The 26,063-nt window shown below is 52.9% G+C and overlaps 2 protein-coding genes across 3 annotated transcripts in view; both read right to left on the bottom strand.

Annotated features, from left to right (window-relative positions):
• Nucleotides 1-12,256, bottom strand: part of TMEM63A (transmembrane protein 63A) — a 35,753-nt gene extending 23,497 nt beyond the window's left edge. Inside the window, exons 1-6 of one of the 2 annotated variants that reach the window (XM_020879510.2) lie at nt 12,148-12,256; nt 8,695-8,863; nt 6,661-6,874; nt 4,166-4,245; nt 2,017-2,080; nt 993-1,030 (exon numbers count right to left, since the gene is read on the bottom strand). In XM_020879510.2, coding sequence (XP_020735169.2) covers nt 993-1,030; nt 2,017-2,080; nt 4,166-4,245; nt 6,661-6,849 — 371 coding nt within the window. In that variant the 5' untranslated portion in view covers nt 6,850-6,874; nt 8,695-8,863; nt 12,148-12,256. The remainder of the gene's footprint in view (nt 1-992; nt 1,031-2,016; nt 2,081-4,165; nt 4,246-6,660; nt 6,875-8,694; nt 8,864-12,147) is intronic. The other variant, XM_020879509.2, reaches the window with a different exon arrangement.
• Nucleotides 12,257-14,645: 2,389 nt separating this feature from the next.
• LOC110128651 (left-right determination factor 2-like) lies at nt 14,646-17,786 on the bottom strand. Its single transcript, XM_020879520.2, has 4 exons — nt 17,537-17,786; nt 16,033-16,279; nt 15,592-15,834; nt 14,646-15,292 (listed from the first exon to the last, which is right to left on the bottom strand). Exons 1-4 carry the CDS (start codon nt 17,784-17,786, stop codon nt 14,929-14,931), a joined length of 1,104 nt encoding a protein of 367 aa, XP_020735179.2. The 3' UTR covers nt 14,646-14,928.
• Nucleotides 17,787-26,063: the final 8,277 nt, after the last annotated feature.

Raw genomic sequence — 26,063 nt, 5'->3', positions numbered from 1 at the left:
TCATAATAGGCAGGGATGGGAGAGGCAAGCAAATCTACCCTTCCTGACCTCAATCCTCTCCTCCCCACCAGAAACCTCTCCTCCTGCTTCCTCTGGCTTCAGGACAGACTTCCCTGCTTTATTCTGCACAGACTGCCTCCTGCCAGTTCCCCTGGGAACAACCCTCACCAACCTCAGCTCTTTATAACATGGTCTCACACATATGAATGCCCCTGAATTAGGCAGAGCAGCTGTCGTGCTCACTTTTTTTTTTTCGTGAGGGCGGAGAGAGTACAAATGCTTTACCATGTTGTGTTTCTCAGTCTGCTTTTATAGTTGAGAAAACTGTAGGCCAGAGAGAAGGATTTACCCAATGTCCTGGAACTACCACATTTCATCAGCTCTAAGATAACCTTTTCATATTTCAACATCTCTGAAATGGGGTGGGATCATAGCCGATCACAGCATAATAGAAAGCATTTTCTCATTCTCGGGGCTGTGTAAAATAGTGTGCATCTTACAACACTGATCTCTCAGATGGGACAGAACACACCAGAGGCAGCAAAGCTGAGCCTCATATCATGACTCTGCCAATCACATGCTAGGTGACTAACTGGCCCCCACGCACCTCTTTCTCTCCAAGGGGCCCAAGTTTTGAAAAACAGCAAGCCTTTAACCAGATGAGCTGAATATATTAAACAATCATTATTTCTCCGTTGTTCACAATTCAAACACATATGACGCTGCCTAGAAGAGCTTCCTTGCAAATATTTCAGTGATAAATAGTAAGTAGACAGAATTACTGCCCAAAGCAAAAAATTAGTTTTAATTAGCTTGCATAGAGGCTGCCTGGGCCACTTTAATTCTCTGCCCCCACATACTGTTTTGGGCCTGAAAAGTATCTAAGAGACTGAAGCTCAGGATCAGCACCTTGGCTCTCTCCTCCTGAATAGCCAAACACCCAAACAAACCCACCCATACAAGACATCCCCAGCCACCCACACTGTACTCACTGCAGGCGGAAGATTGCGGTGAGCCAGGGGCAACATCCCTGGGAATGGAGAACAGGGGTTAGCTTCCAATAATCTCTGTTTTTTGGAGGCAAATATAATCATCTGCTTTGACACTAAACAACCATCTAACCTCCTGTTTTATATAAAAACAAACAACAAACTGCTTCTATCCCCAGTTCAGCAAGCAACACTCTTGTCCAAATACGACAGTCTGCGTGCTCCCAGTGCTTCGTAACATGCATCCTGGGCCTGAAAATCTTGGGAAAACCTCTCAAGTAAAAAAAAAAAAAAAAAAAAAACTCTCAAGTTTTGACAGTTTGTGGAATTATGCAGTCTCCTGGGTCAAATGGTGAAATGCAAATCGAGAGCTGATGAAAGTTCAGCGCCACTCTGGAGAAGTTGATAAGGTCTTCTGTTCATTTCAAAGTGACTGAATGAGATGCAAGGCAAAGCCAAGGAAACAAGCCTGCTTAACGGGATGGTTCCCTGGAGGGGGATTTAGAGAGGGACAGGGTGTCATGGGTTTTATTGTCCAACACATCTCTTAAACTTAGCTTGCCTTAAAGTTGGACTGTCACCCAGCTGGGAAAGACAAATATTTGCTCGTCATTCATTCGACAGTTACTTAGGACCTACTGGGTGTCAGGAGACGGGGAACAGAGCTGAATAAGACTTGGTTCCTTCCTGCAGCTGACTCATAAACCAGCAGGCAAGTTAATAATTAACTGTCACACAAAGTCATAAATATGATAACACAGACAAGTGCTGTAGCCTTGTGGCTGAGAATCAGTCAGGTCTCCTGATCCTGGGTCACTCAGTCGCCATCTGTGCCTTAGTAATCCTCAAGTTCAGGTGCCTTTGTCAAAGCAGAGAAGCATTGTCACCAGCATTGCCACTCAAGGTCAAGGGTGAGAAGTTAGCAGCTCATCAGGAGTACAACTGCCCTCACTGCCAGTTCAGTCCTGCCCACCCATGCAAAGCCCTGCCTCCCAGCCAAAACCACATCAGCCCCTTAAACACCAACCAGCTCGCTTTCAAAGTCCTGCTGCCCTGAAGAGGAAGATGACAGTCTCCGGAATCTGGACTCACTAGAAACACAAAAGGGAAAAATGACAGATCATTATTTTAAAAAGTTTAAAAACTCTTGGAGCTCAGGACCAAAGTTACTAGCCTTCATAAAAATATAGGCAAAGACACTGACCACTCCAAGGGATCGTGAGACATGAAACTCTGCTGTGTGTGATGACTAACAGGGGCTCAGGGTGTCAATGGACCATCCTGTGTTTCGCACCCTTGAACCTCAGCCCCATGACTGATATATGGAAAGTGACTTCAAAGCATTGCCTGTTTACAATATGTCCCAATATAGCAAGTAAAACTTGGAATAAATACTGTCTTATCAAACCTAAGACAGCTCTGGTTGTAAATGGCACAATTATTTTTTGAATGCCTAAGAAGGAAAGGATGCTGTCAGTTAAATTATGACCACCATTGATATTAGGTTGCACCTAATTTCATAGATGAGAAAATGTCCAAAACACATATTTTGGACTTGACAAACTGGGGCATTTTACACTGTTAATTTGGGCATATCCTTTCTTCTGAGTAACCCATAAAAGTTTCCCATGCACTGAGGATTTGAGGTGTTTGCAACATGCTAAGTTTTGTTTCTCTCTGTTTTCCTGCTCCTGGCTTCACTATCCCACTTCTAATAGCACAGGCCTGGTGAAACTCAACTGTCAAAGCCTTTCCAGAGAACTGCTTTGTATGACCTTCCCAGTAACCCTCCAGGCAAGAAAGGGCCAGAGGAAACAATCCAGTGAGCTCAAGTTCAGGGTCGCGACCAAGATGACACAGCCATGGAAGTGGGGGTGTCTCCTGATTTCCCAGTGCTCTATTCTGCTGTAGTACTCAGTAGTACTGGTGGCTCAGGTGGTGAAGAATCTGCCTGCAGTGCAGGAGACCCAGGTTTGATCACTGGGTCAGGAGGATCCCCTGGAGAAGGGAATGGCAACCCACTCCAGTATTCTTACCTGGAGAATCCCATGGACAGAGAAGCCCGGTGGGCTATATAGTCCACAGGATTGCAAAGAGTCAGACACAACTGAGCAAGTAAGCACACACGCATGCAGGCACTCAGTCCTCCTGAGGGTGAATGTGCCAAAAATGTACCAGGTGTCTCAAAAGTTCCCCTAAATGGTCCAAGGCTCATATACAGCTGAAGCAAGAGGCCCCACAGCCTGACCCTCGGGCTTCTGCAAAACTAGAGTGGAGACTGTGGGGAAAGAAGATGCATCGATAGACAGCCCCACCAACCCTCCTGCATAGACCACATTTCAACAGAGCCGCCGCCTGTGGAGCAAGAGCAGGGGCCTGCCTGGGGAGGCTGAGAGCAGGGAGCCGGGGTCTATCCTTGTTTCCCCACTCACTTCCTATTTCGGCAGCTGACACAAAAGCCTGGGGTGAGGGGGAGCAGCTGGAGCTGGAAATTCCAGTTGTGCAGACCTAGAACTCTTTCTCCCCCTTCAGGTGACATGCGCAGACAGCCAGCAGAGCCCAGGGTGGAGGTGTAAGCACCTGAGTCCTGGCCAAGGCAGTCTGTGCTCTGACACAGGCCCTCTGAAGCTGGTGGATTCGGGCCACGGGCAGACTCTGCCCCGGGGACGGGAGCAGTTCACCTGCAGCCCTGCTGCCCTTCCCAACCCACCTCTCCTCGTCCCCAGCGCCGAACTAATCAATCTCAAAGAAGATACACTTGGAAATGTTCAAGGCAAGGAAGAAAGCAGGCATCCTTCTTTGATGATGAAAGCCTTAAGGATCTGAAGCAACTAGATTCCTTCCGTAGTCTGACGCAGAAGGTTCATGGCCATGGCCAGCCCCAAGCCCCAAGGGAGAGCTGGGAGTGCAGGCCTTGGTTTTCTCACCACCACAAAGAAGGTACCGAGGCTAACCTCACGGCTCTGCGGTAAAGAGCAGAGACAACAGTTTCTGGTACAGGCCTGGCAGACATACTAATGAGCACAATCTAACACTGGCATCATGTGTGGCTACGCTTGGTGGGCTTCACAAGCCCTTCCCAGCCTCTCGTGCTTTCTCTCCCCATCCCCCCACCTACACACACACACACACACACACACACACACACACACACTTGAAATAATGAGTCTTTTTACCTGTTTCCTTCTGACACCAGGGCAATGCGGCCATAATCCCAGAATTTTCTTCTTATGATGGTAAATACTGCTATTAAAAACTAAAAGTAGAAAAGAAATCAAGTAAAATCTGATCGGATGGCTTTTAGTTAGAAGAGACAGCTGTCTTCAGGGCACAGGCCACCCCCTAGACTCAGGAGGGCAAGAGGACCAGAGAGGGCACTGAACTGCCCGAGGCCACACAGCTCAAGAGCTCAACATTGCGTTCACCCCCTTCACCAGCTCCCATCCCCATCAATGCTGACACTGAGCTTGCCCTGGCGGCCTCCCAGTCAAGCTCCCAGGGCCTATCCTTTGCTCTCAAGGCAGCCCTGGCAGCCACAACCTTCCTCAGCCCTGGTCTGCCTGCAGGGGCCCCTGAGCAGGAAGGCCCACAGCACCCCTGGGGACCAGCTCCCGCCTCCACATCAGGTTGCTTTTTTAATCACAAAACCATGATAGCAGAGCCTCCTCACCCAAAGACTGAGCTAAAAGTGGTCAGATCTTTACTTTGAGTTTGGTTCTCCAGGAGGCAAGCCCTGGGGATGCCTGGTACAGAGCATGTGTGGGGGCAATGCCCACCAAAGGCCTAGTGCTGGCTGGCTTGGCCTCCACAAGCTGGGGCCATCTGCAGCCCCGCATGCCCAATGGCAATGGAAGGGGTTGGACTCAAGTCTGACCCTGTTTACACTCTAAAAACCCATGGATTCTAGACTCTCTCCTCCCTTCCTTTGCAGGTCCTCTGCCCTACTCCTGCCTCTCTCCCCACCCTGGACAGGCTCCCTCTCTTCAAAATCCAGGGAGTAGAAAGACACATTTTAATCAGCATATCCCTGAGTGCCCTGGTCAGTGACTGCAGTTTTTAAATGTGGGTTTTGCACCCCAGAGTGGCTAAGTCCCGGAAGAATTTTCTCAAGGTGAAGGTGGAAGTTGGTGACATAGTTTCAAGGGCAGGTGAGTCTCGTCATCAGAAAAATACGAAAGCTACTCAATGAGCGCCAGCCCTCAGGCCTGGCTGCTGCCTTGGCTCAAGGGCTGTGGATGTTTCCCATGCCTCGATGTCTTTCAGGCTCCTCTGGCTCCAATCCCCAAATCTTCCTGCAATAAAAATCTACCACAACAGCACACTCCACCAGAGAGTGACTCTCTTCTCATCAAACCCTGTTCAAGACAGACCCACCCAGCCTGTGTCTCCTGACTTCTCTCGCTGGCCCAGACTCTCCCCTCCCTGAAGACGCTGGATAACAGCTCCAGAACCACCCTCCTCCATTAACCTCACCAACTCTGAAATCCATCACCACACTCCCGCCTACACCCCCCGCCCATCCAAGCCTAGTAGAGAGGACTGTTCTCAACCTATCAATGGGTTTTGGCTCCAAGAGGTAGGTTACTTGACACTTAAAGAGCCCTTTATGGTAAAAGCAACCTGAGTAGCACACAGGTTTCCATATCTGCCAATAGAAGATCAACAACATATGAAAACTCTAATGCAACAATTTAGACCTTAATTCTAGGGAGGAAAATGGAAACAGGAGTGAAAACTCCCTTCCTCTCTTCCTATGAACATTTTTCCTGCAAATAAACTTGGGTTGCATAGCCACCTCCTTTAGGGCATGGGGCCCTCAAGTGACTTAGCATGCACCTTAGGCTACCCTAACTCCCCTCTCCCAGGTTCTCACCGAAGCCTAGCCTCTGGTCCAAAGCAGTCCAAGGGGTCCACTCCCTCCACCTCTTCTTACCCCGGTTACCCAGATGGTCTCCACTACATGTGAAGAGAAGGTGACAAGAGGGACCAACCATCCCATGTACAATTTTGAAAAGAAGGTGCCCTAGCACCCCAGTAAATCACACCTAGCAAGTTTGAGCCAGTCTAGGGGGAAAGATGGCATATTTCAAATTGGGTGATGGTGGTGGGGGTCTTTGGAAACAAGGAGGTCTGAATTAACAAAAGTCCACTGTGAGGAGCGCTGCTAATAAGGTGTACTCGCCTTCTCCCAGTTCTCACCTTTTCGCCACGTCTGATCCTCTAAAGGCCCAGGGATCCCAGTGGGGAACAGGGGTGGCATCTATAAATTGGGAATTGCAGCTGCTCTAATTCTCACCCACATTCTCCAGTCACATCTCTCATCCCAGCAGAGTGACCCTTCCTAAGGGTCTTAGACACATGATGGGCTGACAACTTGTTAACAATGGCAATAAACAAAAGAGCAGTAATGTACATTCCTTACATGCTTCGCCTTATTTAACCTTCTCCAAGAATCTCCAAGATAAGAATTATTACCTCCCTTTCACAGAGCAAAAACCTGAGGCCCCAATAAGCTATGTAAAATGCCCAAGGTTATGGAGCCAGGAAGCAGCAGAACTGGGACTTAAACCCAGGGAAGTCTGGCTCCTCACCTGAGTTTCCCAGAAAGCCCTGTGGCAGGGCAGGGGGTTAGTGTTAAACAAATAACTGATGTGATCCCCGGGGGTCTCACCAGGAAGCAGCTGACGTCTATGAATAGGACAGTGGGGATGCCCCCAAAGGTGACGCCCTGGAGCACGGTGCTGTTTTTGGCGGAGTTGTAGCAGTAGGAATCATTGGGCTGGTCCCCGATGCCCAGCCGCTCGTGTGAGGCCACTGCTCTGTACTGCCACAGCTCCAGGAGAGGGGAGTCGGTCATCATGCTGGTCCTCCCTGGAGAAGGAGACCTGACAGAGGATCAGGGCAGCAACTCCCCCGTGGTTTCTGCAGCCAGCGCTGGCAGAGCCAAGGGCGGGTGTCTCCACCAGGGGCTGCTGGCGCACAGGGATCCGGGAGAGGCGGACACCAGCCCTGAGTGCCCGGCAGAGTCTACAGAGAATAGCTCCATTGTGCATGCAGCCCAAGGGTCAGATGGACCGGGCGGATGGCTCATCCAGGACACAGCTGGCCGCCTCCCCAAGGGCGGGGATGAACAGGAGGAAAGGGAAGGACAGGAGTCTGCCTAAGGGGTGCCAAGTTCCTCCAGCCTCAGGGATGACTGTCAGGAAGTCATTCCTGCGGGGTGGGGGGTGGGGGTGTCCCTGGGAGGCCTGGAGTGCAGGCAGGGGACAGGATGGGGCAGAGGAATCAACAGAGGAGGAAGAGTGTCCAAATGCAACAACTGCTGATCATCTGAGCCATGGACAAGAGCTCATGAGATGTCAGGCTGGAACCTCAGAGATATGCCCACTCCATACACTTGGAAACTGAGGCTCAGGGCCTTAAGAGTTCCATTAAGATTAAAGAGCTGGTCAGGGCAGAATTGAGTCTCAGACCCAGCCTCCTGGGTCTCAGATGCCAGTTCCCTTTCTGCTATGCCACATTCCCTCTGCAGCTGACTACCCACACCTGTTTGGTGAGAGATTAAAAAGCAGAGAAGGAGACTTCCCTGGTGGCCCAGTAGATATGAATCCACCTTACAATGCAGGGGATGTGAGCTCCATCCCTGGGCAGGAAACTAAGATCCCATATGCCCTGGAGCACCTAAACCCGTGAGCCGCACCCAGAGAATCTGAGTACCATGACGAAGATCCCACATGATGCAACTAAGACCCAATGCAGCCAAATACATATTTTTTAAAAAGAGAAAAAGATTTAAAAAAAAACAAAAAAAGCCAGGGGAAGAGCAGCAGAGAGGAGGAGACAGAGAAGGCAAAGGGGGAGGAGGTAGACTACGGGCAGAGGACAGGGCCCCAAGCCTCCTCAGGGACCCCTGAGTCATCCACTGTGCATCACTGGAGCACTCCCCGGGCTCTGCCCTCTCATTCTTATACTCCTGGCCTTTCTGGAAGGTCCAGCATTTCCAAAGCAAATATTGCTCCAGGCTGGTTGTTGACTTTTCCTTTCAGAGACGCCTGGTAACCACAGGTGAAACTAATGGAAATCTCCAAACTCCTAAGGCCCCAGCATTAGTGCCCAGGTTCTGGCCTGCCTTTACACTGTCTGCAGCTGATGAGCCTGGAAAAATGCCCAGCATCCCTTCCTCTCAAGGTCCTATCTTCTTAAATTGAGTTAGACCAGATTCCCAGGGGACCTCGGCTAAGTCTGGTCTTCCTACCTGTTAGAGGGGCACAAATCTGGGAGAGAAGAAACGGTATAGAGAACAGACAGATATTTGGACTATGCAGTAATACAGTCTGGGTGTGTGTTGGGGAGCCAGTGATTTCCAATTCTGGCTGCTGGGACGGCTCTTTTGGGACAATCTCAGGCACACATGGCAGGAAGTACAGGAGGGGGGGGGAGGCAGTAGGTCCGGGGGGCGGGCATGGGAGGACTCCCCAAGAGGCCAAGTCATTCTGTCATCCCTATTAGAGATTTGGTAGTGGCTGGAGGGTGTGATGGCAGAGCCATGGAGTTGCTGGCCCTGCGCAGAGTCACAAAAGCTGCCTCTGGCAAACAGATGGGCTTAGTTTCCTTCCTTTAATTCTCAGTGGCAGCGCCCCAATGCAACACCCAGTCTGAGGCTGGCTGGCAAAGGCCTGCCCCTCCTTCCTGTCCCCACACTTACCAGATGCTGGGGAAGGAAGTGTGGATGTGTCCCCTGGAGAGGGCCTCAGTTGGCGCTGGCAAAGGCAGCGATGGCCCTGGCCACCTCCCAAGCTGCCTCAGGTCCACTGCTCATTTCCTGCTGGGCTTTCCTGATGGGGGTCATGGGACACCAACCTTTGAAGACTTCCCTGAAGGAAAACAGGAGATAACCAGAGTCACGTGGGAGCTGTCCTTTTCCCAGGCCGGGGGTTCTGGCGTGAAACCCTTCAGCACACGATCCCTGCACTCACACTTGCCCGGTGTCTTGGAACTCAAACGCTTGTCCACAGCCTCTGGTTCTTCCCAACAGGCTCCCTCCTGTCCTGGCTCTCTTTCCAGGCACCTAATGCTATTCCTCTGTGCGCCCTGTTCCTCTCCTCTCTCCTCCCCAGCATCACCTAAAGCTCCAGTCTCTCCCCTCTTATCCTCAAGGCCCTGGTGAGCCCAGGGCAGTGGGACTCCCCCCACAGAAGCACTGGCAGCTGTAGGCTCTGGGAAAACAGAGTCCAGGACCTCACACAGGTCCCAAGGGTAGCTGGGAAGGCTTCTCCAGGTCTCCCAAAGACTAGAATCAGGAAGAAAAAAAAAAAAGCAACAGAACTAACAAGGAAGGCCTGAACAGTGAAGTGGCGGTGGGGCAGGGGGGGGAATCCCCATAAAATGGTCACAGAGGGAGCACTGTCAAGAGCAAGGGGTGCTGCTGAGGTGGTGGGGAGGGAGGTGTGGGCCTCACCAATTCTTCTTTGTGTGGAGCTTTGAGAGAGCAGAGGCCTAATGGGAGGCAGGGACCTAGGCTCCTCCCCATCTTTCCCGCCCCAGTCACGCCTCTGGGTCAAACAGGCTCCCCTGGGTGGTTTAACAAGGTTTGATAAGAAGGATTCAGTGAGGTCAGCCAGCCAGCCTGGGATGAAACCTCAGGACTCTTCAGAGGTGGCCTGTTCCGTCTGCGCCCTCCAGGTGCGGGCATGGCTTTGGGGGCCCGCAGTGTCTCTCAGACCTTTCTGCTTAGTTGAGGTCTGTCTCCGCCTGTTACAAGTCTGCAACACTGTGGAACCACCACAGTCCCTCTAGGGCCAGCCACCTGCATCCTCCCCAACGGGCGTGCTGAGAGAGCAGCTGGCAACATATGGACCACGGGGAAGCCGCCCCCCCCCCCCGCCCCCGCCCCCAGACTCAGGAGAAGCAGGAGAGGGAGAGAAGGAGACTCAGCTGATGGCGACTGGGAGAGAGCTGGCTCAGTGGCTGAAAAACTGATGGCGATGGGCAGGGGCCAAACCAGCAATTAGGCCCTGTGGCCACGGGTGCCCTGCCTGGTCATGTTCAGTCACCCCATATTTGTCAGACACACATTGTGAATGCCGGGTCTTATCCATCCCTTCTCTAGGGAGCTCTCTGCTCATCATCTCATTTAGGAAAGCCAAGATATACTGCTGAGGCCCTGGAGTCAGGTGAGCTGCAGGTGACTCAGGACCCAACTCAAAGTTCAACCCACATACACCCCAGAGACTGGTTGTGGCCAGGGGACAGAGGGCTCAATGCAATGGCCATTCCCCAAACTGCCAAAGAAGTCAGCCACCCATGCTAACTGACCCCCTGCCCACCCAAGCTGGCAGCTGCTGGCCCCTGTAGCACACCAGAAGATCTCTGTGCCTCCCTGCCACAATCAGGAGCAGAATGTGTGAGCATCATCAGCTCTCGCAAATTCAGGGTATTTTTATCATCACCAAAGCTTCTGACTTTGTTACTACAATGGCAGGACGACAAATAGTTCCAGGCCCTCTGCCATAAGAGAAGACTCTGATGTTCTAGATGGCAGGTTGCAAACTTCTCCTTAAAGCCCCACCAAACAGGGTCCAGGAACCTGGACAACCATTCACCTCCACAGACACCAGCAGGGGAACACTAGGGAAGTGGCAGAGAACCCCGCTGCAGTGGAGGCAGGGCACCCGGCAGTCCCCTGAGCAGGCTCTGGAATGAGGCTCCCAGCATCACGTGGCTTCACCACTCTGTGCCTTGGCTTCCTTCTCTGTAAAATGGAGACAAGGATGTTCTTCCTGCAGGGTGAGTGGGAGGCAATGCCCATAAAGCATTGAGCCCTCATGGGCACTCCAAAACTGCTTTTAAGTCACCTCTCCAGACAATGGGAAACATGATAGCAAAACCCCATCTGACATTTTTCCTGTTAGAGCACAATGAACACCCAAGGGAGATCTTTGCCCATAAACTAAACAAACAAGAGGTGAAGTGAAGTGAAAGTTGCTCAGTCGAGTCTGACTCTTTGTGACCCCATGGGCTATATAGCCTGCCAAGCTCCTCTGTCCATGGGAGTCTCCAGGCCAGAATACTGGAGTGGGTAGCCATTCCCTTCTCCAGGGGATCTTCCCAACCCAGGGATCGAACCCAGGTCTCCCGCATTACAGGTGGATGCTTTACCATCTGAGCTACCAGGGAAGCCCAGACAAGAGGTGTGTGAAGACAGAAAGAAGCCTCTCCTTCTGTACACTCCACCTCAAGACAGCAGCAGACTCAGGACTCTCTGACAGGTGTCAGAGGAAGGAAGTAGAAAGACAAGCATGGAGGAGGAGAGGGGAAATACGGGTTGTTTCTCCAATAAGAGATGACCTGAAGTCTTTCCTCATCCCCAACAACAGTCCACAACTCTGCTTGAGCCAGGGCCCAAGAAGGTCCTCAGGATGCCCCCACCCACAGCCCCTTTGTACACACTAGGCCTGGACTGGTGAGCACAATCCACTGGCTTAACCTCAAACCTTCCACACTCTAGGGGTTGGATACAGCCACACAACTTCAGCACAGAAGGAAGCAAAGGGGGAAAGGGTGTCATTCTGCATACCCCTGTTTTTCAGAACACCTGCTGAGCTGAAAGAGGCCACCCCAGAGGCTCAGGTAGCCAGGCTTATCAGGTACTGGAACCTCTACGTTTTGGGTTTCTTAGCAGAGCTCTCCTCTTGCCCCTATTCTCCAAAACCCCTAGCTTCCCTCCTCAGGACTCCACAGAGGATGGTTTCTACCTTCCCTGGGGCAGGGGACTCAGGGGACCCAGACCCGCCTCGCATATCTCGGTTAGAGAAGAAAGCGCCCCCGGGCTAGGCTGGGAGGTCGATTCCAGCTGACCAATCTCCAGAGAGAGGGTGGGAAGAGAAAGGGATCAGCCATAAAAGCGAAAAGTTGGAGCCTTGGATTGGGAAGTCGCGTAAAGCCATCAGGCGCGGCGCTGGAAGCGGGGTGCGAGGTCTGAGCGGCCAGGGGACAGACCCTGTCCTCCCAGCCACTCGGTCACCCCTGCGGCGGAGGCAGGGGGGCCGCACCCCGGAACCAGACACCAGACGTGGCACCCTGGCGTAGACCCCGGGTCCTGCCCGTCTCGGGAAAGAATAAGGCGACATCCCCCCTCTCAACGCCCTTTCCCCTTTACCTGCGGCGGCGGCGCAGCGACCCGGGCAGACCAGAAGTTGTGTGGCTCCACCTGGTCGGGCGGGGCTGCGTCCTGACCACTTAAAAGTTACAAAGTGAAACTCCCGCTCTCCTGCACATGCGCAGAGCCGCGTCCTCTGCTTGCCCAATTTGCAGTTACGCCCGAGTGGGCGTCAGCTCAGCCGCAGCCTCCCGCCCCCGGCGCCGTGTGCCCCTCGGCGCTCCTCCATCCAGGCCCGGCCGCGGGGCCCCTGCTCAGAGCGCGCAGCTCCTCCCTGCCGTCTGCACGCCCCGGCCCGGCCGGCTCCCGTCCTGGGACCGAGGAGAGTGCCGCCAGGGCTGATTCCTCTCCCCGGCCCCTCGGCGCGTCCCCCTTCCCCCGACAGACACCTTGGGAAGCCCCGGGCCTAGTACCGGGTGGTCGCATCCGTGGGAGGCGGGGGCAGCGCATTGGTGAAAGTTCTTGATTTTTCTGTAGTGCACTGAATTTCCTAGACCAGCTCTTAGGCCCGCCTGTATCGGGGCGGGGTGGGGGGGGATAGGGAAATCGGGTGGACTCAGGCCGCACCTCAGCTCCACGTAGTCCGTCTTCACCTGGCTCCCAGTGCGGGAGACTGCTGCTTCGCTATCGCTCTGAATAGCCTGACAGTGAAAGCCCTGAGGCCGGGGGGCCGCGGGGTTCCTACATTTAGCCCCAAATAGAAGTCGCAGTGTTTTCGGTGTTTTGGTGCCCTGGAGCCAAAGCCGGAACTGCTGATACCGGGCCGCCAGGGTCACCGATCTAGCCCAGCTCGCTGAGCTCTGGGTCCCAGGGAGTTCCCTATGAGCAGCAGCCCCCGCAGCTGGACTGTAAGCTCCCCGAGGGCGCCGGGGTGTGCTCTGGGCAACACACAGGTCGGCGTTCAATGAGGACCTCGCCCCCAATGAAACCGAAGAGCACAGCCCATCGGCTGCAGCAAACTGCCCTCCGCAGGCCTCCGTTTCCCCGGGGGGTTGGACCAAAGCTTCCTCTCAGGTCCCTTCCAGCACTAAAAATCTGTGAATCCTGAACTGCTCCGCACTCTGTACATGCACAGCTTTGCAGGGCCCTGACCTCTCTTCCATTTCTGGGCTTTCATCTTTTGTTGTCATGGTAAATGTGTTCACCTTACCTCCCTCCCCAGCCAGCCTGGGGATCTCTGGAGAGAGCCGGGCGGGTGTGTCTCCTGCTTTTCTAGCAGTGCTTTTCTGACCCATTTGCTGGCTTCCTTCTTCTCCCCAGCCCCCAATCACTAGTTATTTCCAGAGTGTGCCCTTGACCTCTGCGCTCAGCGCAGCCCTTGTCCTACCCCTGTGAGCCCTGGCCATCTCTCCTCCTGCAGTTCCCTCCAGCGGCCAAGGAACCCACAACTGACCTCCAGCAGGTGCCTGCGTGTGGCCACTGGGCTTCCCCCGGCGCCTCAGACGGACTCTGCCCACTCTTCCCCCCATATCCTCCACCTTCTGTCCTTATCCTTCCCCTGCCTCAATGAATGGAGCCACCCGTGGTCTGGGTTGTGCACAGGTTCTAACCTGTGCAGGGAAGTGCAAGGTTCTAACCCCAGTGATTACATTGGTGGAAACACTGATGAAAGGAAAAGTTAGGATCCTTGATTTCAGAGAGGGAAGGGATTTCTAAATTGACTTTCAGTAGGTTGTTTCAAAATCAAGAGAAGGTTAGACAGATCAGCATGTGAGGTAAGATAACCATAGCCCCACTATGTGTCAGGCAGCATGTGGAGTGCTTGTAAAAACACTATTTCCTTTAAATTTCCAGTAGAAGTACAGAGGAGTCAAGGATTGTTCCTGATAGAGAAGTAAATGGAAATTTAGAGGATGTAGAATTTACAGTTAATTTGAGCTGTAAAGATAAGCAAGGAATCCAAGACAACCATGCCCCAGGCCTGAACCCTATATCAAACTCAGTTTAAAGCTAGTGTAATCTTGGCATTCTAAAATCTTACATCAGCATTTAATCATTTGCTCCCTTTATCTGCCCTCAAATCTAAAGGAGTGATTCACATTCTTGTAGATGATGATTTTGATCACAGATTTTAAAAATTTTGTACCAATTAGAATTGAAATAAAGCCCCACTCCCTGTGCCCAGAAAAGTAAAAATATCAACAGCAATGACAAAAAGTGTTCTGCCTCAATCTTAAGAAGACAGGCACATTAGAATCAATGCATTCCAATCCTAGCATCCTGTATCACTTAACTGAGACCTTGAACAAGTCTTTTAAAGTCTTTTCCTTCATTTTCTAATCTGGTTGACCTAATTCCTATAGAACTTTCTGTTCTCTCACAATTTGCAGGGTTCTGGGAAAGACAGAATAAAATGTATTTTGTTTGTTTCTTGCAGAATGCGCTTATTATTTGAGTTAGGAATGCACAGCCTCTACTTAAGCCCAGAGCAGCAATTGTATCTCCCAGCCATACCACGGAGCTCAGCCCAGGTCCAATAAGAGGACAAGGAAACAATGGCAAATTGGGATTTCTCTTCTTGGGTTACAATATCTACACAGGTAAGTGCTTAGGATACAGTGCAGTGAAAAATGTTGAAGAGAGAAGACTGGGCAGGGGCTCCCAGTGTCCAGGGAGTCTTGTTCCTGAGAAACAAAAATCAGAAGGCGAGCTAACTGGTCAGAACTCAGCACGAAGCGCAGAGCACGTGCCATCATCAGTTCAGTCATCCCCATCTCTTCTGGTGCCCGGAACACTTTCAACACACACACAAGCCAAGTCCTTGATAACTATACCCCACATCTATGACTCCAGCTTCCTTGGCACAAGCACCCCGTCCCAGGCACAGCTGCACGTCTGCACCCTCATGTTGGGCAGGCTGACCACCTGGGGCTGGAGTCGGCCTCCCTCCTGGATGCTGACAATCATGGGCAGCGAGGTCGTCTCCGAGGCGATGCACTGTCGAGGCCCCAGAAATGGCCACTTGAAGATCAGGGACTCTGGGGGCTGCTGGCAGGTGCCCACACACTCATAGGTCAGGAAGCCTGGGGGCTCCAGGACCCAGTTCTCAGCCCACTTCATCCCCTGCAGGTCAATGTACATCTCCTGGCGGCAGCAGCGGGTGCCCTCCGTCACCAGTGCCTTAGGATCACAGTTTCCCTGAGCTCTGCAGGGGGCAAAGAGAGGCAGAGTCAGAGGTCAGCTGGGAGGGCAGGGGTCATGGGGCCCAGGGTGGGACCTAGTGGGACACCTGGAAAGATTTATGATCCATCTCTCATTATGTTCAAAATGTTGGATATTTGTGATAAGGATAAATAACTAGAAATAACCCCCCAAATGATCATTAGAGCTGACATTACTCCCAAGAGTGGAAGGAGATATTTTATATATTCATTCATTCCCACAGCACCCTGTAAAATTGCCCATTTTAAAACAGGTTCACCCGCAGTGACCCACAGCACCTACCCGTAGTCTCTGAGGTCCAGGGTGTGCAGCTCCAGTTGGGGCTCCCCCTGCCGGCCGCCCGACGGCCCCTGGGGGGCGAAGCGGACCAGTCTGTGGGCGCTAGAGGCCAGCGGGCCTAGGTGCTCCCGCTGCACCGACACCTGCAGGAGCAGCGGCGGCCGGGGCCTGCGCAGCTGCTGCCAGAAGTTCACCGCCTCGGTCACGTCCAGGGCCTTCCAGCCGCTCTCGTGGATGGACACCAGTCTGCGACACCGCCCGGAGGGAGACACAGGCCCGCGCTCAGGGGTGGGGACTGGGACTGCCCGGGGTGGCCCCGGGGGCCACCTCTCCCTCCCGCTCCCGGGTGTCCCCGCCGGGACCGAGCCGCCCCTCCTCCTGCCCCGGGCCCAGCCCCTCTTCCCTTCCCCGAGCCCCACGCCGCCGCAGCCGCGACCTCCGCACCTGGAGTCGATGAGGGCGGTGCGGTTGGAGCCGTCGTCGCGGACGTGCAGCCACTGGACGGTGACCCGGGCGCGGTCGCTGCGCGGGAAGAGGCGCTCGTGTCTGCGGAGCGCGGCCCTGGGCACCGGCTCCTGGAAGAGGCGCAGCACGGCCTGCACTAGCTCGCTGCGGGGCGGCAGCCGCTGCTCCATGTCGAACACCAGCAAATGCGAGGACGCCTCGGACGCCAGGAACCTGCCGACCACCTCTGGGGACAGGAGCGGGATCAGGGGAGTCCCTCCGGGCACCAGGCGAGCTCTGAGGGTGCAGGGCTCAGGGCTAAGCGAACAGGGTTTCCCCAGGAATCCCCAGGGAGAGTTTGGGGGCTGGGAAAGTGATGGGCCAGGCCAGAAACAGAGCATCTCCACTCCTAGAAAAACTGTTAGGGTCAAGCAGGCTCTCCAAAATCATCATCTGGGGTTGGGGCTTGTTTACTAGTGGTGACCCCCCTCATCTGGGAGGGGCAGCTTTGGGATACTGAGCAAGGGCTGGGGCTCTGAGTGAAGACTGCAGACCTGCAGGCTTCTTTTGGCAAAAGGGGAAGGAGAGGGGATGGAGGATAGGAGGCAGAGGACCAGCCAGTGAAAATCTATGATCACCAGCTGAAACCAACTTTTCCTAAGAGACAGAGAAAGAGGTTTGAATTTACTTTCATTTCCCTGCCTGGTGAGCGGACTCTTGCCCGGTGAAAAGGAGGAAGACGAACAGAGGCAATTTTTGTGGAGTTACTGAGCCCTGAGGGAAATGGTGAGGTCAGGCACAACACCCTCTTCAGAGGCCCCAGCAATCCGTCCCCAGCACCTGAGGCTCCAGGTTGGCAGTGTGATCACCTGATCGGCCAGCCCCATGGCCGCCAGCAGTCACCCCTGCTGAGGCGTCCAGCACCGGCCTCCTCGTCTCCCCAGGCACCTGGCCTGGTCTATCTGTGGGTGTCGAGGAGGTGAGCCCCAGCCCTAGGGAGGTGAGAGGGTGCCACAGGACTCAGACCTGGTAAGAATACCCACAGCTTTGGGAAGTGGTCACAGCTAATTTAATCTCACTTCAAGAAACACAAATAGGCTTGAGTTGTTGCGTGACTTGTCCAAAAACAAATACCAGAGCTGAGAACTGAACGCAGAGGTCCTTTCTCTCTGAGGCAACGCTCTGCGGAGGCCAGCCTCTTTGTCCCCCAGCACAAGGCACCTGGACATCTGCCTTCCCTCTCTTCTTTCCTCTTTGCTTCCCTGCCCCATAATTCCCTGTTCTTGCCTTGTCTTTGGCAGCCGGTCCAGCCCAGCCCAGCTCCTCCTGGCCCTGAGAGGCGGGGTCCTCAGTGCAGACAGAGACCAGGGGCCCAGGCCCACCATCCTCACAGGCCATGGTCCCCCCTCACAGCCCTGTGGACCCTTCACCCCAGACAGCCCCCCAACCCCCCACCACCCCCACCACCACGTGGACCAGGCTGCGGCAGGAGGGCGGGCCTCACCTCGGAAGTTCTGGCTGAACCTCTTCCCCCGGGAGCGCGCCCCGTGGCCGCGCTGCAGCAGGGCCACGTACTGGGCCCTCACGTGGGCCGGGATGACCAGCCCCTCCACGGCGGCCTTGTCCACGATGGGGACCTCGCTGAGGTGCAGCTGCTGCAGCAGGCTGTCCAGGATCCGCTCCTCGGTCAGGGCTGCCCCGGGGCCGGCCAGGGGCAGCGCCCAGAGGGCCCAGCAGAGCCACAGGGGCTGCATGGCGCTGCTCGGGAGAAGGAGGGGCAGAGTGGACGTGTCCCCGGAGGAGGCTCCAGGAGGGTCCCAGCAGCGGGGTGTGCTGAGAGCCAGGCTGGGCCAGCTTTATAGCAGCCTTGGGCTGGGCCAGGGTGGTGGGAGGGGGGAGAGGCCGGGAGGAAGGGAGGTCACACCCCTCAGACCTCCTGGGAACTCAGCATCCAGACAGGTCCCTGAGCCCGAGGAGGGGGCTGTCTAGACTATGGACAGATGGTATTATTGTGGTCAAGTGCCTCTACCTTGGCCGGGGTTGCCAGACCAGTTAAATTAAAAAGCTTGTTCCCTGAAGAAGAGTCAAGGATCTCTATCTGCTCACTTCCCTGTCCCTCAGTCACAGAGCAAACTCCGGTCCCTGGTGTGGATTTAGAGTTCTGATTCTTGCAACAGCTACTGTGTGTGCGCACCCAACACCAGGGCTCTCTGGCTAAGGACGGATTCTGCCTACAAAGATGAGCATCTGAGCCTGGGGCTCAAAGGACTCCTGGGGGCTGCTGAGCTCCTGGGATGTCCACAGTTGGAAAACCCAATGTTTTTCCCAGTGCTTGGTGGGGAAGGTGCGACCTTCCTAGACAAGAGAGCCTGGGGTAGTTTAGCACGAGTGGGATTTTGTCCAATAAGGAACCTCATCCTCTCCTTCTCCCTGGCTGTTCACGGATGCAGAGATTAGAGTTGAAAAAACCATCCAGCCCATTCCCTCCACCAATTTTTGAGCTAAGAAAACCAAGGTTCAGAGAGGCAACAATACCCCTGACTCACAACAGTTAATGGTGGATGCCTGTATGAAGTCAAGTCTGATTCCTAGCCCACTGCTCTTTCCACAACCTCCAGCTGTTTCCAGCCAGAGTCCTTGTTCAATCCCCTGAGGCAGCCAAGTGGACTCAACCCAGGTGACCAGGGGCTCCGTGTGGGTAGGGGGCATGTCCTTCAATTTCCTGAGCTTCACCAAGTGAATGTGGATTTGCATGGTTGAGGAGTTTTAGTGGGAAAGTAAAACAATTGGGCAATCAGCCAGGGGTAGGGCTGCCAGATAAAATACAGAACACAATTTGGGACATACTTTAGCACATCATTTGTTGTTTATCTGAAATTCAAATTTCACCTTTCACCAGGAGTCCTATATTTTTAATTGCTAAATCTGGTAACCCTAGCCAGAGGCCAAAGAGAAAAAGCCAGTGTGGATTGGGAGACTTCTGACAATGGGCTAATTAGCTGTCAGGCGGGGAAGGCAGCCCCCACCCTTTGTCATGCAGAAGAAGGAGCCCGGCTTTCCCCACTTCCACCCTCACCTGTGTCTGGCCCCACACCCTGCCAGGTCAGGTTGGCTGGAGATGCTTTAGTGGCCCCTGAGCTAGATCTTCTGTCTGGAGAGAGGAAAGGGGTCAAGAAAATAGAGGGTTTGGGTTTTCCTGGTGGCTCAGACGGTGGTAAAGAATCTGCCTGCAATGGGGGAGACCCAGGTCCAGTCCCTGGGTCAAGAAGGGTCAGGAAGATTCCCTGGAGAAGGGCAAACTCCAGTATTCTTGCATGGAGAATTCCATGCACAGGGGAACCTGATGGGCTACAGTCCATGGAGTCGCAAGAGTTGGTTACAATTGAGCAACTAACACTTTTGCTTTCACCCCATGAAGGACCAATTTGGACCTTGCCCAGAGCTAAGGGTAGCACGGAGGGCAATGGGCCAGCCGTCTCGAGGTGTGGGCCACAGACCTGGCCCCAGAGAGTCCTGGAAAGATGGGTGACAGGGACTGAGGCAGGAGGCCAGGTAAGAAGCAGGGCCAGGTGCCCACGACCACCCTCGTATCTCTTACAGGCTGGTTTTGATCCCAGCCAGAGTCCAGACTGCCAGTTGAAGGCTGTGAGAAAATGTGAGGTCAGAGGTCATCCTGTAGACTCTGTGGATGGGGACAAATAAACTGGACCAAAGCCTAGGCTTGGAACCAAATGGAGCTGCAAGGTCGGTGAAGACTGGAGTCCAACAGTGGGTTCACTTCTGGATTAGAGCCTAGCATCTGAGGGGGAAGGGACTCCTATCCCCTTCCTGATAGGGAGGCACTGCTGTGGTGCTCCAGAAACACCCCAAGCCCCAGCCCCAGGTGCCCTGGGCTGCCCCGATCCTGCACCCATCAGCCTACCAACCCAAGACCTGGGGGCCCATGTGGCTCTTTGGGGTCTCCAGACATGACCCTGGGTGGGCAATGGGCCCTCCTTGTCCTCCAAGGCAACTTGGCCTTGATGTCAGCTGGGCCAGCACTTCCTAGGGGTTCCCTGGGCTAAGGAGGGGTGGGGACAGGGAAGGACTAAGGACCCAGGTTTCAGTTCATCCACACCTTCCAGCTGAGGGTGGGTCCTGGGTTCAGTCCTTGCTGTGCCACTCATCAACTGTATGGCCTTAGATGGGTTTTCTACCCTTCAATATAAGTCTCGCTCTACAACATGGGGATAATGTACTTTTCTTATTCCTGCTGCACCACACGGCTTGTGGGATCTTAGTTCCCTGACCAGGGATTGAGCCCAGGCCCTTGGCAGTCAAAGTGCCAAGTCCTAACTACTGGACCTCCAGGGAATTCCCAATATTGAAATATGCTTTTCTTTTTTTTTTTTTATTTTTTGACCAAAAACTTGTCAGTACTAATGGAGAGGTCATCAGAGTGCCTTGCACAGCACTCCCCTATACACACACATACACACACACACAATAGGTGCTCAATAAATGGTAAGGATCTTTCAACTGATACTAACTTATGATGTTAAACCTTTTAAAAATTTAAGTTAATGATATTTCTGCATTATTATATAGTTAATACACATAGTACAAAAATCAAAAGATCAAAGGTGTTTGTGAAAAATGTCAGCCTCTGTGACTATGCTGCTCCCACTTTGCTGTCTCCCATTTCACCTCCCCAGAGATAGTCTGCTCACCAAGAAACTCAGATGTTTTCCCCACCACATGAACCTTACTAATCTATCATTGTGACCCATATCCCCTTTTCAAATTAAAATTTTATTATTAGAATTCTTATAATTAAATAGAATTCCATAATTGAAAATAATAATTTTTAGTTATTTGTTTTTTGGCTGTGCTGGGTCTTCGTTGCTGCACACGGGCTTCCTCTGGTTGCAGTGAGCTGGGGACTACTCTCCAGTCGCAGCACGCAGGCTTATTATTGTGGTGGCTTCTCTTGCTGCGGACCACGGGCTCCAGGTGAGTGGGCTTCAGTAGCTGCAATGTGTGGGCTCAGTAGTTGTGCTGCACAGGCTTTGTTGATCCACAGCATGTGGAATCCTCCCGGACCAGGGATCAAACCCGTGTCCCCTTCATTGTTCGGCAGATTCTTAACCACCAGACCACCGGGGAAGTCCTCTATTTTGCAAGTGAAGTGAAAGTCGCTCAGTTGTAGCCAACTCTTTGCGACCCCTTGGACTATGCAGTCCATGGAATTCTCTAGGCCAGAATACTGGAGTGGGTAGGCTTTCCCTTCTCCAGGGGATCTTCCCAACCCAGGGATGGAACCCAGGTCTCCCACATTGCAGGTGGATTCTTTACCGGCTGAGCCACAAGGGAAGCCTATTTTTAAAGGGTACAGTAAAAAGTCTCTTCTATTCCTGGCACACACCACTGCCCCCATCATTTCCCTATCCTCAGCACCCCCCCACCCACCCACCCAGAGGCACCAGTGTTGTTAGTTCAATTGATTCAAAGGGGCTTACTGTTCTCACACACTTGCCTCTGTGAAATTGGAATGTATCTCAATCCCTGTCAGCCAGGGGCGGTTGGAACACTTTTGTGAGACCACCTTCTGAGGAAGGTTGTCTCAGGATGCTGCTCTGGCTGCTATAACACAATGTTGTGTGAGGGGAGGGGAGGGGAGGGGAGGCCTTAAATTGGCAGAAATTTGTTTCTTCACAGTCTGGAGGCTGGAAGTCCAAGATCAAGGTGCCAGCAACTTTGGTTTCTTCCGAGGCCTTGCTTCGGCTTGCAGATGGCAGCCTCCTCGGTGTGTCCTCACATGGTCTTTCCTCTGTGCACATACATCCCCGGTGTCTCTCCGTGTGTACAAATTTCCTCTCCTTAGAAGGACACCAGTCAGATTGAGTTAGAGCCCACCCTGGGGCCTCATTAAGTGTAATCATCCCTTTAAAAGGGTGGATTCAGTGACAGCTTTGCACAGTGTCTCTATGTTTGTTTCACACACGCGTTGTTTTTTGTTTGGTTTGGTTTGGCTTTTTTTTTTTTTTTTTGGCCATACTGCATCTGTATGACCTATGGAACTTCCCTGACCAGAGATCAGAGATGGAACATGTGCCTGCTGCAGTGGAAGCATGGAGTTTTAGCCACTGGCCCAAAAGGAAGTCCAAGTGTATTGTTTTGTATAAAGTAATCATTCTCCTCTCTCCTTTACCCCTCTTTAAAAAATTATATACGTGAGTTATTGTTTTTCTTTTTAAAAAGTATTTCACTGCACTGGGTCTTAGTTGCTGCACTCAGAATTTTTTAGTTGCAGTGTCTTAGCCACTAGACTACCAGGGAGGTCTCTATACATGAGTTATTGAAAGTCAACTTCAGGAAACAAAATTTTCAGTGAGACCATGACCAAACTTGAGGAGGAACTAATACAGCCTGTGATGGATACAATAACCGTTGGGATGATGAGTCTTCTAATCTTTGGAGCTGAGAGAGAATTGCTGCACAGGTAGGAAGGACAACTGTCTCCTGTTCAGTAGAGACATACAGTCGTGTTCTTGTGGTCAGGCCGTTCCGATATGTAGAAGGGAAGACACAGAAGCTGAGCTATAAATAAGTAGTGGACTGTGTGAGTCATTGCTTTATCACCTGAGCTCTGGGTGCATCCTTCAATAGATGCTGTGTGATGAACAAAGGAATTTCGGTAAGAAGTTCTTTGAGGACTTCCCTGGCGGTCCAGTGGTTAAGATTCCACCCTTCTGATGAAGGTGGTGCAGGTTTGATCTCTGGTCAGGGAACCAAGATCCCACGTGCCATTTGGAGCAGCCAAAATAAAAAAAGAAGTTCCTTGAGAGGGAGGGTGATATTAAGCTTACCTGAGAGAGGGCACTGAGCTGGGGAGAGGGGAGAGGGGTTTATCTTTCAGGAAGAAGAGGCTTTCCTGCAGTTTCTGGTGCAGGCCAAGGTCAGTTGTGTGGGAGTCCACCCTGGGAGAACTCTTTCCCAGCCACAGGCCCAGAACAAAGTCTGTCTGTAGCCTCATAGCTTTGGCCTGGCAACTGCCTTTCCACAACCCTTTCACCAGAAGCCAACCATGGAGGCCTGGAGGAAGGGTGTCCAGGCTCGGGACCCAGGCCTTCACTGAGTGCAGTGCTGTCCAGTGAGTGGACGTTCGCTCCAGCCGGGAGGCTTTCTGGGAGGGGGCTGGCCGTGGGGGAAGGAGTGTATTCAGAGGGAAGGGAGAGCAGCCTGGGGTGACTGGACAGCAGTGGCCGGAGGAAGGGAGACTTCCCAGCCCACAGAGCCTCGTTTGGCCCTTCTGCCTCCTGGATGAGAGCTTCACTTAGCCTGCTGACAGGAAGAGGAAGTGGGGGCAGGTGGGGGGGGGGGGTATCAGACCACCTATGTCCCCATATTCAAAGCCCATGAGAGTCCCAGGGAGGCTACAGTCCCCGAGCTATCCCCCCAGCACTCTGCCCTCCGAGCTCCAGATGTTGCAGGAAAGGGGGCCGTTTCCAGGGCCTGAAAGTGGGTTCTTATCTCACACTCAGAAAGGAACTGTCCGAGGAGCCACACGTGCTGACGGAGCAACAGACTTCATTGGGCAGGGGCACCCGGTGGAGAGCAGTTAGGGTAAGGGAACCCAGGAGAGCTGCTCTGCCACGCCGTTCAGTCTCAGGTTCTGTGGTGATGGGATTAATTTCCGGGTTGTCTTTGGCCAGTCGTTCTGACTCAGAGTCCTGCCTGGCGGCCCATGCGTTGCTCAGCCAAGATGGCAGACAGTGAGAGGATTCTGGGAGGCCGTCAGACGCATGGTGTCTCCTTTCGACCTTTCCCAGACTCGTCTGGTTGGTGGTGGCGTGTTAGTTCTGTGTTCCTTACTGGGACCTCCTGCAGTAAAATAACTCACGCAGATGGTTACCATGGTCCCTGGCCACGGTGGGCGGTTTCCATCAGTGTGCCTCCCCTAACACATGGAGCGCTGTCTCCTGCCCGAGTGAGTGCTCCCGCCCCAGGCTCCTCCACCACCTGTGCTTCCAAGCCTGTGGGCCTCTGGCAGAGGAGATGTGGCCTCCACGGGCTCCCCCAGGCCCTGGGTTGGGGCCTCCCAGGGTATAGGGCGCTGCCAGAGCCACTGAGGTTCTTGCCGTGAGCTGAGACCACCAGTTCCCTAGTGTCCCTTCTCTCTGCATCTGAGAGGGCAAGGGGATCTTCACCAGACTGAGTGAGTGGGGCTCAGAGGAGACGCGGTTGCACGGTGAGCCGCCCACCCATTTTGCAGGGCCGGGTCTTGACTGGGGCAGGCTGGGCAGCTGGAGGGGACGGGGTGGCTGTGCCGCAGAAAACTGTCCAGGCCCAGATCAAAGCGACAGCATCTCCTTCACTGCCTACTGCTACTCCCATTGCAGGGAGCAGTCCTGCCGTTTCCCTCCAATATTAAAGATGTACCCAAGAGTTCATCTTTTCCTTCCTTTGTCGTGGGCCTTACTGGGGGAGCTCTAACTTTGTCCAGAACAATAGTGCAGAAGACCTGGGAGGCACTGGAATCGGTTATGTGTGCAGAACAGTCGTGTTTACACACAGAAGCCTCTAGACAGCGATCCAAACAGGCTTGCTTTTGTTTGGTTCTGTGTATTTGTTTGTTTTTTCCTTCTTAATGGCTTAAGGCTCCATCTGTCAATGAGCATTTTTTGTTGGAGAAAACACCTGGAGAGTACATGGTGAGGGCAACTTCCCCCCATCCCCGTCTGTGGTCATCCACACCACACAGTAGGCAGGCTTTGTCCGGGGGGGAGAAAAGTGAGCTTGCTGATGGTGAGCTATCACCTGTCTTTCTCCATCAATAGCAGCAAACTCCCCTCTAACTCCTCCTCACCTCACACCCCTGCCCAGCAGTGGAGTCCAAACATCCCTCTCCATTATAAAGGCAAGACTTTCCTGGGGACTTACCTGCTGGTGCAGTGGTAAGACTCCAACGCAGGGGGTGTGGGTTTGATCCCTGGTCTCGGAACTAAGATCCCGAATGTCATGCGGTATGGCCAAAAGGAAAAGAAAAATTAAGAAAAAAAAAAAAAAAAAAGACAAGAGTTTCCTGGATTCAGAAAAGCACAGTTGTGATTGTAACACAAGTTATTTTCTTCCTTACCCTCTTCCTTTCTTTTTTTTTTCTTTCTTTCTTTTCCCCTGAAAGAGTTGTTATCAGTATTAGTCTCTTATTTGCAACCCCCAACCCAAATAAAAAATGTCCAGAAAGAAAAACACCCACATAAACTAGTCTCTATCCTCAAATCTTGCCCTGAAGAAGGAACTTCTAGAAGCAGTTTGTCTCCATACGTTCCTCTTCCTGCCTCCCTCTCTTCTATTAATTAAGAAATGTTTACCTGGAGAAGGAAATGGCAACCCACTCCAGTATTCTTGCCTGGAAAAGTCCATGGACAGAGGAGTCTAGCAGACTGCAGTCCATGGGATTACATGACTGAGCAAGCGTGTATGAGGGTGGAGGGAGATGGGTTGGTAGCAATAAACTGATAGAACTGAAAAAAAAAAAATGTTTACTGATGACTCTGCCCCTTTTCTGTATCCTGGGGACAGCAAAGGACCCAAAGGGACAGTTGACTCAAGAGGAAGCTTGAGTTCAGTGCCAGAAAGGTGGGGGTGGGGGCAGCAGCCCAAGCGTTCCCTAAATGCTGTGTTTTGGGTGGTTCCACAGCCTTGCCCCACCAGGTCTGGGATCTCCCTTTGCTTCATTCCCCTCCCATTTCTCCCTCACACCCCTGCACACCCTGGGAGGAAGACATTGTTGACACTGAACACCAAAGGCTCAGAGCAGTTAAGACCCTGGTCAAGGCCATAGATTGCTAATGAGAGCACTGGGGTAAGTCAGTCCTGGCCAGTGACCTTGGACAAGTTCATCACCTTTGCCTGCACCTTGGTTTCCTTATCTGTGAGACAGGAACACTAATAATACACATTGTGCAAGCTCATAATAAGAGTTCAGTGAAGTATGGCTCAGCGTAAACAGTTAAGATCAGTTATTATTATCTGGTTGCAGAGGTGTC

The sequence above is a fragment of the Odocoileus virginianus genome, chromosome 11, assembly GCF_023699985.2.
Source record: "Odocoileus virginianus isolate 20LAN1187 ecotype Illinois chromosome 11, Ovbor_1.2, whole genome shotgun sequence".
In the NCBI taxonomy this organism is placed as follows: domain Eukaryota; kingdom Metazoa; phylum Chordata; class Mammalia; order Artiodactyla; family Cervidae; genus Odocoileus; species Odocoileus virginianus.
This window is presented reverse-complemented; position numbering and strand designations above follow the sequence as displayed.

What these genes read in the sequence shown, in the direction of transcription:
- LOC110128651 (XM_020879520.2), bottom strand. Translation starts at nt 17,786, where the DNA reads ATGCAGCCCCTGTGGCTCTGCTGGGCCCTCTGGGCGCTGCCCCTGGCC. An exon ending in ACCGCCCTCATCGACTCCAG is followed by an intron (nt 15,835 to 16,032) that starts GTGCGGAGGTCG and finishes GCGGTGTCGCAG; the next exon opens with ACTGGTGTCCATCCACGAGA. An exon ending in CTGGACCTCAGAGACTACGG is followed by an intron (nt 15,293 to 15,591) that starts GTAGGTGCTGTG and finishes TGCCCCCTGCAG; the next exon opens with AGCTCAGGGAAACTGTGATC.